Genomic DNA, 12,538 nt, shown 5'->3' on the forward strand with positions numbered 1-12,538 from the left:
GATTAAACGGAGTCCATTTGTGAGACAGAGTTCTGCAGTTAATTTTTCCCCCCCCTTATTTAGGCAGTTATTCAAGAAAGGAAGATGAAGAAATTATGAAAGTTTGCCTTACTTAGAGGTTTTCAGCCAAAAATTCATACAAAGATATCAAGGGAAACAGTTAATGAAGAGCACCCTAGATGCAGAACAAGAAAGGCATTTTGTTGTCAAAACAGATATTTTGTATATTTTAATTGCAACTAAAATGGCATACCACAAGAATTCCTAAAGACAGTACCGTGTGTATTAAGCTGGCAGCCTTGCTGTATTTTTGAATTTCCTGGTTTGCTTTCATTCCTAGTTAATGTGATGATTAGTTTAACATCATTACAGCTGTAAGCAGCCCTGTGCAGAGCATCGGCAATTCTGACAGATGACATCCTCATGCTTTGGTTGAAAAATCCTTTAACATCTATGTTGCTTCTTAAAATTTTAAAAGAAAGCAAGAATGTTGCCACTAATATTGCCCTCTATTTTATTTACTCTCTTTAATGGCAAAATTTAGCCTTTTGCTGAATTGAAGCATACTTGTGGTAAATGTTTTGAAAAATGGGTTGTGTGTGTAGCAACAATGTATGATAAAAAAGCTGAGGTTCTTTCTAAGCCTTTCTGTCTCCCCTCCCTCTCGCCCTGAGTACACATACTCTGTCAGTATTGGCTCTAGAGACTAACTCTGATCTCTGGTGATTTTTTGCAACTTCTGTGTGAGAAAAAGTCACATGCAGTCACAGTAATATCAGTGGCTTTGCAGAAGGCCCAGGACTGTCGTAACACTGAATTAGTAATGCATTATATTTCAAAGTTCTTGTTAATGCTTTAACTGAATTGCATGCTCTTACTTTTATACCTTTTTCCTGATACTTGAGTCAAAAGTTAATAGCAATGGCTAGTCAGAAAGTAGAAAATAAACTAGAGCGAAATAATGTAGTGGCTTTGTAGGAAGCTCTAAACAACTAGTTGTATTACTAGGATTGAAGCTGCTTTGTCTAATTCTATGTGGGTTTTTTTCCGTGTGATATAACTTAACAGTTTGATAAAGAGAAAATGTTATATTATAAAACTGTTTGTGGAAAGTGTCTTTTCAGTTTTCTTTAAACTGTTCTTTCCCCTAGGTAAAGGCAAGCGTGTGCAGCCACCCTGGTCTCCCCCTGAAGGAACAAAACATTCTAGGCTCTGCCTCTACAACAGCCTAACTCGCAATAAGGTGACTAAACGAAAGAAAAGTGGAGATTTCCATAGAAACACAAACAGAGAAGTCATCAAATATTAATTTCTTAAATGTTTACCCTATCAGTACACAGGCTTTTGGGTTGTGTTTTGTAGAATCTTAACAAGCACGTGCCAGAGATGCTGGGTCAGTCGCGTGTGTTTGTTGGGCAAGTGTTTAAATATAATATTTTTATATAGATTTGTATATCTTTCTATATTAGATATTATAAATTGGATATTATTGTACTACACAATACAAATATTGTATATGATGTATTTTAATATGTAATTTTATATAGTATTTATATATGTTATATATTTATTCTACACAATAAATGTACACTACAAGTGTATGTGTGTTGCATTATATGTACTTTCAAATTGCAAGTTATGATCATGCAAAATAGCCAGGGGTTCAACTGTAATGCACACAAGTATAGGCAATGTGAATGGAATAAAATCAGTTTCTTTCTTTAGATGTTGTCTGTGTAATAGAAACTGTAAACTTCTTGTGGTCGTTTGAAGGCCCTTTGGGAAAGAGTGGAAATATTAGCAATACTAATGTTACATGGGATGTAATATCCAAGTATGTGTGAAATGATTATACTCTTTAACCTTTTTCAATTCAAAATGAAGCTTGATCTTCTCTTTTACAAACACAGCTTGAATAATGCCCTGACTAGTCCATATCTTTGTAAACTGATATCTTGACGGATAAGAGTACAGATAACTGAAGCAGCCACACCCTGTTCTCTCTTTTACATGATAAAACTAGTAGTGATCTTTTCTTACACAAAACTGGGAATGGAATAACTATTCTTTTTTTTGTATTTATAATCCATGTTTTCATATTCTCATCTCCAAAAGCAGTGTTATTGGCCTGTGATCTTCATTTTTTTCTCATCACTGTATTTTCCCTTTCAATTAAGGAAATATTTCAGCCTCAGAATGGAAAAAAGGTCCTGTGGTACTGCTGTGGTCCAACAGTTTATGATGCTTCTCACATGGGACATGCCAGGTACTGCAGTTCCTTATTTTGATGTAGGAAATAACAGTGCCTATTGGAAGAAAAAGATTAATAGGAAAAGGCACTTTATTTGGATGAGTGTATTACTAGACAATAGCCTTATTAGACTCAATGCTTCAAATTTGAGATTAAAAGCATGTTATAATATTATGTCACTATTAAAAATTTACAAGCAGATAAGGGAAAATTAAAACTTCTGTAAAATTATTGACTCTGAGATTAAAGTAGTTTGTGCATAGTATAGAAATAGACTTGAGGTGATCACTAAAAACACCCCTATATCTTTTATATTTTTAGGTCATACATCTCATTTGATATCCTGAGAAGAATCTTGAGGGATTATTTTAAATATGATGTTTTCTATTGTATGAATATTACAGATATTGATGATAAGGTAAGGTCTTTTTAAACTGCAATCTAAAATATTGTACTTTCAGCATGAAAGTCAGAGAGTCATATGTAATTGCCATTCGATAAGCCAAGGTAAATCTTACACTTATTAACTTAGACATGCAATATTTTGCATGCAAAGCCATTGATTTTTTGGTGAGGGTTTTTTGTTTGCTTGGTTTTATTTTTCTGTTCTGTAGCATTCCTTCTGTAGCAAAGCCTGTATTCTTGTATATAAATGTATGTTGTCATAAGTAATGAAGACTAAGCATTTTACAAAGATAATTTATTTGCCTGTTGTCAGATGCCTATTAACTCTCTCGAGGTAGCTGGTTAACTATGTATGGTGTGTTTAATTTGTATTACTGCGTGAAATTCTTATAGCTTGCCAAATTAGTAGGGATTCTGAAATGCCTTTGGTATGTAAGAGGTATTTGATTCACAAAAAATACTTCCATGTTTCTGCTTTGTAGATCATCAAGAGAGCAAGACAAAATTACCTTTTTGAACAGTATAGAGAGAACAAATCAGCACCACATCAGCTACTTGAAGATGTTAAAACTGCCTCAGAGGTTGGCATGGTATTTAGTGTCTGCTGGTATCTTAGGTTCTCAATAATGTAGCAAAGCATCTAAAAAACACCTCTAACTTTGCTACCTCCTCAAACTTTCTGCTTGTGTCAATTATTCTATTGAAAATTATTCTATTGAACTGGTACCATTCAAATTAGAAATGTTAGTGGAACTGCACATCGCTTTGATTTTTCCATTGGTCTAAAATTGCCAAGAACTATTGGTGTAAAAGGCATGTCTGACTCAGGTCCATAGAACTTGTTTGCAAGTGCGTGTATGTTGGTTTTGGGGTATTAGATGTTTGTGTATTAGAATTCAAACGTCAAAAATAATCCTTTAAAGTAGTTTTGAAATGGTAGTATGTCCATAATTTTTTAAAGCTTGTAAGATTGGTGGCCTTGGAAAGACCAAAAAGTCTCCAAAGCTTTAGGGATTTAATAAATTCTGTATGCTGGACTGAAGGTGGAGGAAGGTGATGGCCTGGTCATTTTTAGAACAACAGATCACAAGGAGATGATCAGTCTAGTGAATTGAATACAGGCCTGAGAATGGGAGGCTTGGAAATTTTGCCCAGCTATCATTGCCTGACATTCTCTCTAAGCACAGCATTTAATCTCTCTATGTTTCACATTAAAGCTTCTCCTTTACACATTTGTGATAATCAACTGTGTAATTAAAGTGATCAACTGCATAGAAAATGAAAATTACTAAACAACAATAATGATGATGTAGTTGTTTACAAAGTCTTTTTGAAAAACTGAATTTGGGTGTGTAGTAAATTCTTATGACTTCACTTTTATTTCTGATGAGGAGTATGTTTCAGTAGTTTTATATCAAAGCTTTTTAGCTGGCATAATTATTATTCATCACAAGCAAGGTACTGTGTGTTTAGGATAATACATTGTGTGTGGAACATAACGGTACTGATCTGAAACTTGCTTTCTAAAAATTATTTTTTTTTTAAATTGTAGCTTTTTTCAGTTAAATTAAATGAGATAACAGACCCAGATAAAAAGCAAATGTTGGAAAGAATTCAAAATGCAGTGAAGTCTGCTTTTGGTCCTCTGCAAGAAGCTGTGCAAGCTAAACTCCCTGAAGAAAAGATCAACAGCTGTCATGAGGTCAGTTTGAGCTCCTTTTAAATCGCAGTTTTAAAATTGTATTTGACTTATAATTGTTAGGGGAGTTAAAAATAATCTTATCTTATTCCTTGCAACATTACGGACATTTTTATTCATAAAAAGAGGTAATGTGGGGATGAAGACTTTGTAATATTTTGTATTCCATAAAAGAAGTTTGATCCTTAAGTTCAGCTATATAGTTTTTGGATGCTGTTTTTACTAATTACTTTCCCCCCTCCCACTGTGACAATTAGTTAATTTTAGCTTTCCAATGGGGATTTTTCTCTTACGTGTATTTGGTTTCTTTTTGACTTCTTTTGTCCTGATGAGCTAATTGCAGTATAGATTACTGAATATGCATTTAGGACATCTCAGTTACTGGTGGCAATTTTCTACACAAGTGTTTCTATCTGTGATCAGAGAAAAAAATACATCCCAAAAATATTTACATTTAGGGACAATAATCCTATTGACTTTATTGGGCTTCAGTACTGTCCCAGTAACCAAGTCAGTCAATATAATTACTGTCTTTTAGTAATTAATTTACACTTTCATCTTTTCTTGCTTTTGGATTATTTGTGGTAGCTGCTGTAGGAAGTATAGGGTATGTGCTCCCTTCTGGAGAAGAGTCTCTCTAAATTATCTTTTTTTCAGCTATTCTAATATCAAGTGGCTTTATGAAGTGTATTCTGACCTAGCAGAATTGTCAAACCAACTAAAATCTAAGCAGTCATGCCTTCTGGGCTATATCCTAAAAAAAAAAAAAAAAATATTAGTGTAAAATGTTCAGATTAGTCTTTCAAACACTTTTTAGCAATATGCACTGTAAGGCTTCTGTTAGATTATCCCTTAGTGAGGGGGTGAGGGGGAGAGCAGGTGATCTGATACAACTGCAGGTCCCATCCAGTGTTTACAGTGTAAGTTTCACATGCCTGTTTAAGTGATTGATATCAAAACAGATATCACTTACCAGTTTATCTTCCTTCCTCTGATTGCTTCATCCATGTTTATGAAGGGCAATATGATAAAAATCTGGTAGAAGCCTGGATTACTCTGTATTCATAGCCAAGTGTCTTTTTCTTCAAACAAGCTTTTCTGTTTGAAGTAAGATCTGTCTGCGGAGTTTAAACAGGGCAAGTGTTTGATCACTTGTACTTACCATTATTGTTTTATAGAGACTGTTGGAAGAAGCGAAAGATTTGCTGTCTGACTGGTTGGACACAAAATTTGGCAGTCAGGTGACTGACAATTCCATATTCTCAAAGCTTCCCAAATTCTGGGAGGGGGAATTTCATAAGGATATGGAAGCACTCAATGTAAGTAAGCAAACTCTTATGAAAGTGTGCCGTGCCTCATAATACCCAGAATACAATTTAGCTCCTTAATGGCTTTCAAAGACCTCATATTTCAGCCTTATTCAACTATTTCCTTTAATGTGAATAGGTAGCTGTTAAACTAGCACCTGTTCTGTTTCCATCCCCACAGTCTTGAATCAAATGTGCATGTTACCAGAGCCAGTTAACTGGTGATCAGGTTTGACATGTGCACTCCATCCCTTCCCTTCGGTGTAACATGGGCTTATGGGCTTATGATCACCAACTGATCTGGAAGTTTGAGAAGTCTGAGTCTGTTAGCTGCACAAGGGACCGCTGTCAGCCTAAGCATTTAGACTGGTTGTTTACCAGTCTTCAGCCACTAAGAAATTGTGTGACGATAACAGTCAAGGACAAGTTACAGATGAAATGCCATGTCATATGCAATGGTTCAGATCAGTGAAGGTTTATTTATTTACCTGCAAGTCAGAGGGACTACCTGTCTGTTCTGTCAGAATTGCAATAAATGGAAGAGCTGACATCTCCTGCAGTAGGTTGTTGTTAACATTGCCTTAAAGGCTAAGGAAAAAATGTCACAGCACATTGTTTCAGAGCAGAAAGCTTGAAATAGGATTCTTGGCTGTCCCTTACTTTGGAGCCAATTTTTAACCGATGTATAGTGTATATATTTTAGTGCATATTTTATATGTATAAATAATTACGTTTATACATAGAAAGATTCTACTTTTTATCTGTAGGTTTTACCTCCAGATGTTTTAACGCGGGTTAGTGAATATGTGCCAGAAATTGTGGATTTTGTGAAAAAGATTGTGGATAATGGTTATGGGTAAGTTTGTTACTGGATACTTTTGTTGTGTGCTTATACTATATCAGGGCTAGAATGATTGCTTTGAACACTTACCTGTGAACTGGTTTCTCTATTCTCATATGCAGTAGTAGTCTTTTCCTGGAGTAGAGTTTTATCAAATAAAGGAACTTCAGGTTTCTTTGCAAAAGACTATTTCTCACTTGATGAAAATGTGCTATTTCATGTTTTTTGTGATGTCTTACAAAAAGAGAAGTTAGGTTATTAAATTTATAGAGAGAAATCCTCATTCATTAAAATAAATAGTCAAAATTCCATTCCCTTGAACCGTATTTGACTCCTGGCCTTCAGAAAGGCGTTTCAAAAATGGATGCCTTACCAGATGCCTAGAACTCAGTTGTAAATAACGTAAGTAATTTGTTTTTGGTTTTTTTTAAGTAATCATGAACTCTTTTTCTGCCATTGTCTAATATTTGTGAAAATCAAGCTAATACTCTAGAAGTTCCTGAGTATCATGTTAGATTCCCCTCTGAAATTTCTGAGTTCTCTCTTCTTTTTTTTTTCTCTGATATGGGTGTATTTTTAATTGTGAAAAAAGCAAACTGTGGTTCAGACTGCCATAATTGCTCTTGCATGCTCTTCCTTTTAAACATACATTTTAAAATTTTCTTTAAAAAGCCAACCAACAACCAAAAAGACCAAAACAAACAAACAAAACACCAAATAGGGGTGGGCACATTGCATTTTTTGTGCTGAATTATCAGCATTCCTGGTGCACCTGAAACTTACTTTAGAGTCAGTTTTTATTACAGCTGTTGTGGGACAAAATTAACAGTGAAGGAGGACAACATGGACTGTCAAACATAGAATCATACTATATTATTGCAAAATATAATACATACAAAAAAAGGGTCAGAGGTATTGTAAATATTTTTTCTCTTGGTAGTGTAATTTCACGTCTCTGCTCCTAAGAGTTTAACATGAAAGATGTTAGTTGTTTTCCCTGTGATCAATTTTATTATGTCTTTCGATGATCTGTCAAAAGTCTTTATGGTAAGGCCTTCAAACTTAGGCTCACCTAATTTATCTTTAGAGTACTGAGCAGTGCCATACTGTGTGTGGTTTCACTAGAGAGCGCAAGTTTAACACAGTGATTTCTGGGATAAAACTCAGTTAAGTATTGGTAGAAAGTTAGCTAAATAATAATCTTTAACTTTTCAGGTATGTGTCCAATGGATCTGTATACTTTGATACTGTGAAGTTTGATTCCAATGAAAAACACTCCTATGCTAAGTTGGTTCCTGAAGCTGTAGGTGATCAAAAAGCTCTTCAAGAGGGTGAAGGTAAAAAGGAGAAATAACATTTGCTGAACAAACTGATGTTGTGCTGATCTCTTCAGTTGATTTCACTGACATTTAGATCAAAGTTACTGTCAGAGTTGGCTTACTTGCTGCACTTTCTTTACCCATAGATTTCTTTTCCGAAGTTTTGTAGTTTGGGCCAGTGCTTTCATGGAAGTTTTTAATTGGAAAATACCAAGAAACATTATTCATTATAGAATGGTTTTGGGTTGATTTTCTTTGTTGGTTGGTGTTTTTTTTTTTTGGTCAGAATTGTGAATAACTCAGTCATTTGATGATAGTCCTGTTACTTGGCTGTTCATCTGGTTCAAAGTAGGAGGAGCAGACTTGAAGCTGGGTCTTCCACATACCAAGTGAAAGCTCTCCACATAAGGCTGTAGTTCTTTCATGACAAATATTTGGGTTCCTCTTTCCTAACAGAACTCTTTTTACTTTGTAAATATTGCTGTGTTGAACTAAATCCAAATATGGAGATTTTTTTAATTGTCTTTTTTTTACCTTGAGCCATAGCAGAGGAGTAGCTTAGTAGCTTAAAATGCTTAAACCAGATTCATTAGTTATCTGCTTCTAAGGTTGTAAGGTTTTAGTAGCAAATCACCCACAAATTCTACCAGAAAAACATTAAAAGGTTTTAGTATAACACTCATACAAGGGAGAATTAGGGCACTTATGCCAGGTGAAACTAGCAGTATCTGAGAAATGCAGCTTAAAATGGGTAAGATTTTTTTTTCTTCATAATTCAAACCCTTATAGCTGAAATCTTCCATGTGAAACAAAAGGTGCTAGGTTAAACCCACCATCTTTATGGTAATATGAATGTATCATTTCCACCACATAACCGGTCACTTTCTGTTGAATTGTTGTGTCCTTTTGCAAATAGGAACCAGTACTGAGTGATTAATGCTGAGTGATTAATGTAACTAACCAAGGGTATGCATATGTCAAGTTAGTGCTTGTCAGATTAGTTGCTTTGACTCATTTGTAATGATTGTCCTTATCCTGACAGATAATGTCATTTTGACTATTAAAGGCAACAGAAATGCTAAGCTTTGAAATTGCACTTAAATAAAAGCACAATACTATTAAAGTGCATGATGTTAGATATTCTAAACAATTGAGATGGCAGATATCTCAACTTGTACATCAGAATTAATTTACACGTTAAACGTCAACAGTCTTGTCTTTAATCTGTTTTTGACTCTACCACCAGAGGTGGTATTGTTATGCACCTTTAGTCTTGGGACAGTACTGCAGAAATGGTAAATTCTGTGTTTTACAGATGTTACAATGAGAGTGTCACCTTATGATGATAAAAACTAACAGCAAATAATACCTAACACATCTCTGATGGTAACAAAACAGTAAACATAACCTTTCTGTGCAGCAACTGAGATTAGGGGTGCAAAAAAAATATGCTATGATCAAGTAGTGTGTGCAGATTAAGACAACTGTAGTCTTAATTTGGATCCTTCTGACTTCAGAGTGAATTGATTCCATGGTCTTACTTGGCTATAAGGGTTTTTGTTTCTGTATTACTTTTTCTGTAACTGCAATATTGGAATTGTGCCTGCAGACAGAATGTAGATGAATCTCATGTCATTACTTAGAACCTCAAGTCAAAACTTAGTGCATCTGACTTGTTGTCAGATTTCCTATCAACAAAACAATTAATCAAAACCCAAAAGGATTATTAAGGGTGATTATGAGGATTTCTCAGGGCTGTTTATTTTTCTTTTCTTTTTTAATTTCTTTCACTTAATGTGAGGTGCAGGAAGGCCAAAAATCAGTAATGCTGGTGTTAAAATAAAATGTATTTATTTACATTTTCTCTTTTGGAAGGTGACCTGAGTATCTCACCTGATAGCTTAAGTGAGAAGCATTCTCCAAATGACTTTGCTTTGTGGAAATCCTCCAAGCCTGGAGAACCCTCATGGGACTCTCCATGGGGAAAGGTAAGGGCATTATAATCAGGATTTAGTTCTTCTGCACCTTACTAAATGTCATGTTACACAAATACTTTACCTCACCTCATAATGTATAGATTGTGGGGATCTTATATTCAATTGTAGATTCTGTTGCTATGTTCATTTAATAATTTAGAATGTGTATCAGTCTGATACTTTTTAAACAGAAGTCTTCATGCAGGCTCATGATGGCTGTTCCTAGTCATTTATCCTGTTTATCTAAAGGCTTTATCTGCAGTAATGTCTATATCCTTTTTTCCTTGTGATCAAATATATTAATGTATTTTTTAAAAGAATGATAAGCAGAATAATCAAAGCATCACAGATATATATGCCATGTTTGATCTTTAAATCAAACAGTATACTTTTATGAAGCTGAAACTGAGAATCTTTTTTTCTTGGTAACATTGTATCTCTTTTCTTCAGGTATGTCACTGCTTAGGCACAGACCAATGAGAGAATGATAGGCAGGAGAGGAAGATCATTAGCTAATAGCCAAGTAATGTCTTTTTCTTAATAGGGTCGTCCAGGTTGGCACATTGAATGTTCTGCAATGGCTGGATCCATTCTAGGAGAGTCAATGGATATTCATGGAGGAGGGTTTGATCTCCGATTTCCCCACCATGACAATGAACTGGCACAGTCTGAGGTGAATGAACTGACCTTCAGTTTCTGCTGTGAAAAAGTGACGTGCTTTGCTTTGACTGCAATTTAGACAAATCCATCAGTTATTTTTTTAAATGTTGTGTGTTATGTGTAAGCATAATTTTTTTTAGGATTTTATTCTTAAATTCTCTTACTTCATGATATATATGTAAACAGTGTTGGGTCTTCAGGCTTTTTTGTTTCTGCTGCAGGCATACTTTGAAAATGATCACTGGGTTCGGTATTTTCTGCATACTGGCCACTTAACAATTGCTGGCTGTAAAATGTCCAAATCTTTGAAGAATTTCATTACCATTAAAGATGCACTGAAGAAACATACAGGTAAAAATTACTTTGGAATGTGAATGCTTTTGATGTACTTTGAGTGGTGAATGGTAATTTTGTTATTCAGCCTAATTTCAGGTGTCTGTCTTCTTCACTAACTTTAGGAACAGCTTCCTTGTTCTTCTGTTCCTTGTCAGTATTATCATTATGGATTATAGTGTTCTTGCATTTTTGCTGGATGTGTTAATAGTAAGAATATTAAAATCTATGTTCTTAGCTACTGCAGCATTGGAGGCCATAAAAATGATTTAGATTATGATTATTTTCCTTGTACATTCTTGAAACTCCTAATAGCACGACAGTTACGGTTGGCTTTCCTCATGCACTCTTGGAAGGATACACTGGATTATTCAAATAATACCATGGAGTCGGCTATTCAGTATGAAAAGTTTATGAATGTAAGTTTTCTGTTCCTCCTCCAGCTCTTTAAGCTTTGTGGTTTTATATGTGTGTCATGGGATAAAACCCAAGAATATATAGGACATATTCACAGACTGAGTTTGCCTTCTGCATTCATCAGGTGGGATGTCATAGTGTTTGTGTAGCTGTCATTGAACATTTGAGATATGTAAATTCCACAGCCAACTACATCTCTCTGCAGCTGGGTGCTCTCTCCAAGTTCTGATATCTCTGAGCAGCTTGGCACTTACACATAAGATTAGTTTCTCAGTTCAGCTTGCTTATGGGACTGAGTCCAACAGACACTCTCATAACATGTCTACCAGATCAGACTTTACACAAAGATACCTAAAGGGGAAGAGGGAGTATCATTCCTACCTTGTCTTCTCACCACATATATCGAGCGTTTGCCTCTGTGCCTTGTGGGCATATGTGAGGGGCCAGCCACAGTTCCTTCTCCTGCTTAGTTTGGAGCCATGATTTAAACCCAAATTTCCCTCAAGGAGGCTCTACAGCATTTTGAGATGGTTAATCTTTGTCTCTCCAGCTGAAGTTGTTCTGCTTTTTACATAAAATGCTTGGTTTGGGCCACAGAATAAGTGAACATGACTTTTCACCAAGCTGTATGACCACATAAAATAGATCCTCACTATAAAGCTATTTTTATTCTTCTGCTTCCGTTACTAGCAACACACTAAAAAATCTGCCTTAAACTTTTAAAAAATGGTATTGTATTTGAGCAGCGTGGTGTTAGAGTATCATAGTGTATCATGCAGTAGCAGAGCCATGAGATAGAACTGAATTACAGTACAGCTGTGATTTTCAAAGTTATGCAAGATGTGTGGGTTACCTTGTTTTGGCAAACATTCAGTAGATCTTGGCTGAAACAGTGTTGAAACCATAAACTTTTGGAGTCTAATTAAGAAACAATGCCTGTTCTTAGTAAATACTGCTTATATCTAATTTAAACCAATTTTTAGCTATATTATTTTTTTATAGGAGTTCTTTTTAAATGTGAAGGATATTCTTCGATCTCCCACTGATGTGACAGGCCAGTTTCAGAAATGGGAAAATCAGGAAGGAGAGCTGAACAGAAAGTGAGTGGAGCATCCCTACTTCTCTGCAAACAGCCGTCATGTAGCTGCATGTTTTGTTGGGTTTTTTCCTTGTAAAATGACTCACTGTGTATATAGTGATGTTTACAAGTCTGTAGCATTTCCATTGAGTACCCCAACTCTATACAGGCTAGTGGTTTTAACCTTGCAACAGCTTTATGAAGTATAGCTGAAATTGTTAATTTCCCTTTCATTTGTGTTAGGTACACTGG

At 35.2% G+C, this 12,538-nt stretch overlaps 1 protein-coding gene across 5 annotated transcripts in view; it reads left to right on the plus strand.

Annotated features, from left to right (window-relative positions):
- Positions 1–12,538, plus strand: part of CARS1 (cysteinyl-tRNA synthetase 1) — a 36,561-nt gene that overhangs the window by 7,792 nt on the left and 16,231 nt on the right. For 3 of the 5 annotated variants that reach the window (XM_057412826.1, XM_057412824.1, XM_057412822.1), the window contains 13 exons: positions 1,152–1,243; positions 2,178–2,266; positions 2,573–2,669; positions 3,139–3,237; positions 4,209–4,358; positions 5,534–5,674; positions 6,430–6,518; positions 7,719–7,840; positions 9,698–9,810; positions 10,343–10,471; positions 10,680–10,809; positions 11,107–11,210; positions 12,211–12,308. In XM_057412826.1, coding sequence (XP_057268809.1) covers positions 1,152–1,243; positions 2,178–2,266; positions 2,573–2,669; positions 3,139–3,237; positions 4,209–4,358; positions 5,534–5,674; positions 6,430–6,518; positions 7,719–7,840; positions 9,698–9,810; positions 10,343–10,471; positions 10,680–10,809; positions 11,107–11,210; positions 12,211–12,308 — 1,453 coding nt within the window. Of the gene's footprint in view, positions 1–1,151; positions 1,244–2,177; positions 2,267–2,572; positions 2,670–3,138; positions 3,247–4,208; positions 4,359–5,533; positions 5,675–6,429; positions 6,519–7,718; positions 7,841–9,697; positions 9,811–10,342; positions 10,472–10,679; positions 10,810–11,106; positions 11,211–12,210; positions 12,309–12,538 lie in introns of all 5 variants that reach the window. The other 2 variants (XM_057412823.1, XM_057412825.1) reach the window with 1 other exon arrangement.

Source organism: Pezoporus wallicus, unplaced genomic scaffold (genome assembly GCF_028554395.1).
Source record: "Pezoporus wallicus isolate ANWC-B61680 ecotype Strahan unplaced genomic scaffold, APGP_CSIRO_Pwel_v1 scaffold_6885, whole genome shotgun sequence".
NCBI classification, from domain to species: domain Eukaryota; kingdom Metazoa; phylum Chordata; class Aves; order Psittaciformes; family Psittacidae; genus Pezoporus; species Pezoporus wallicus.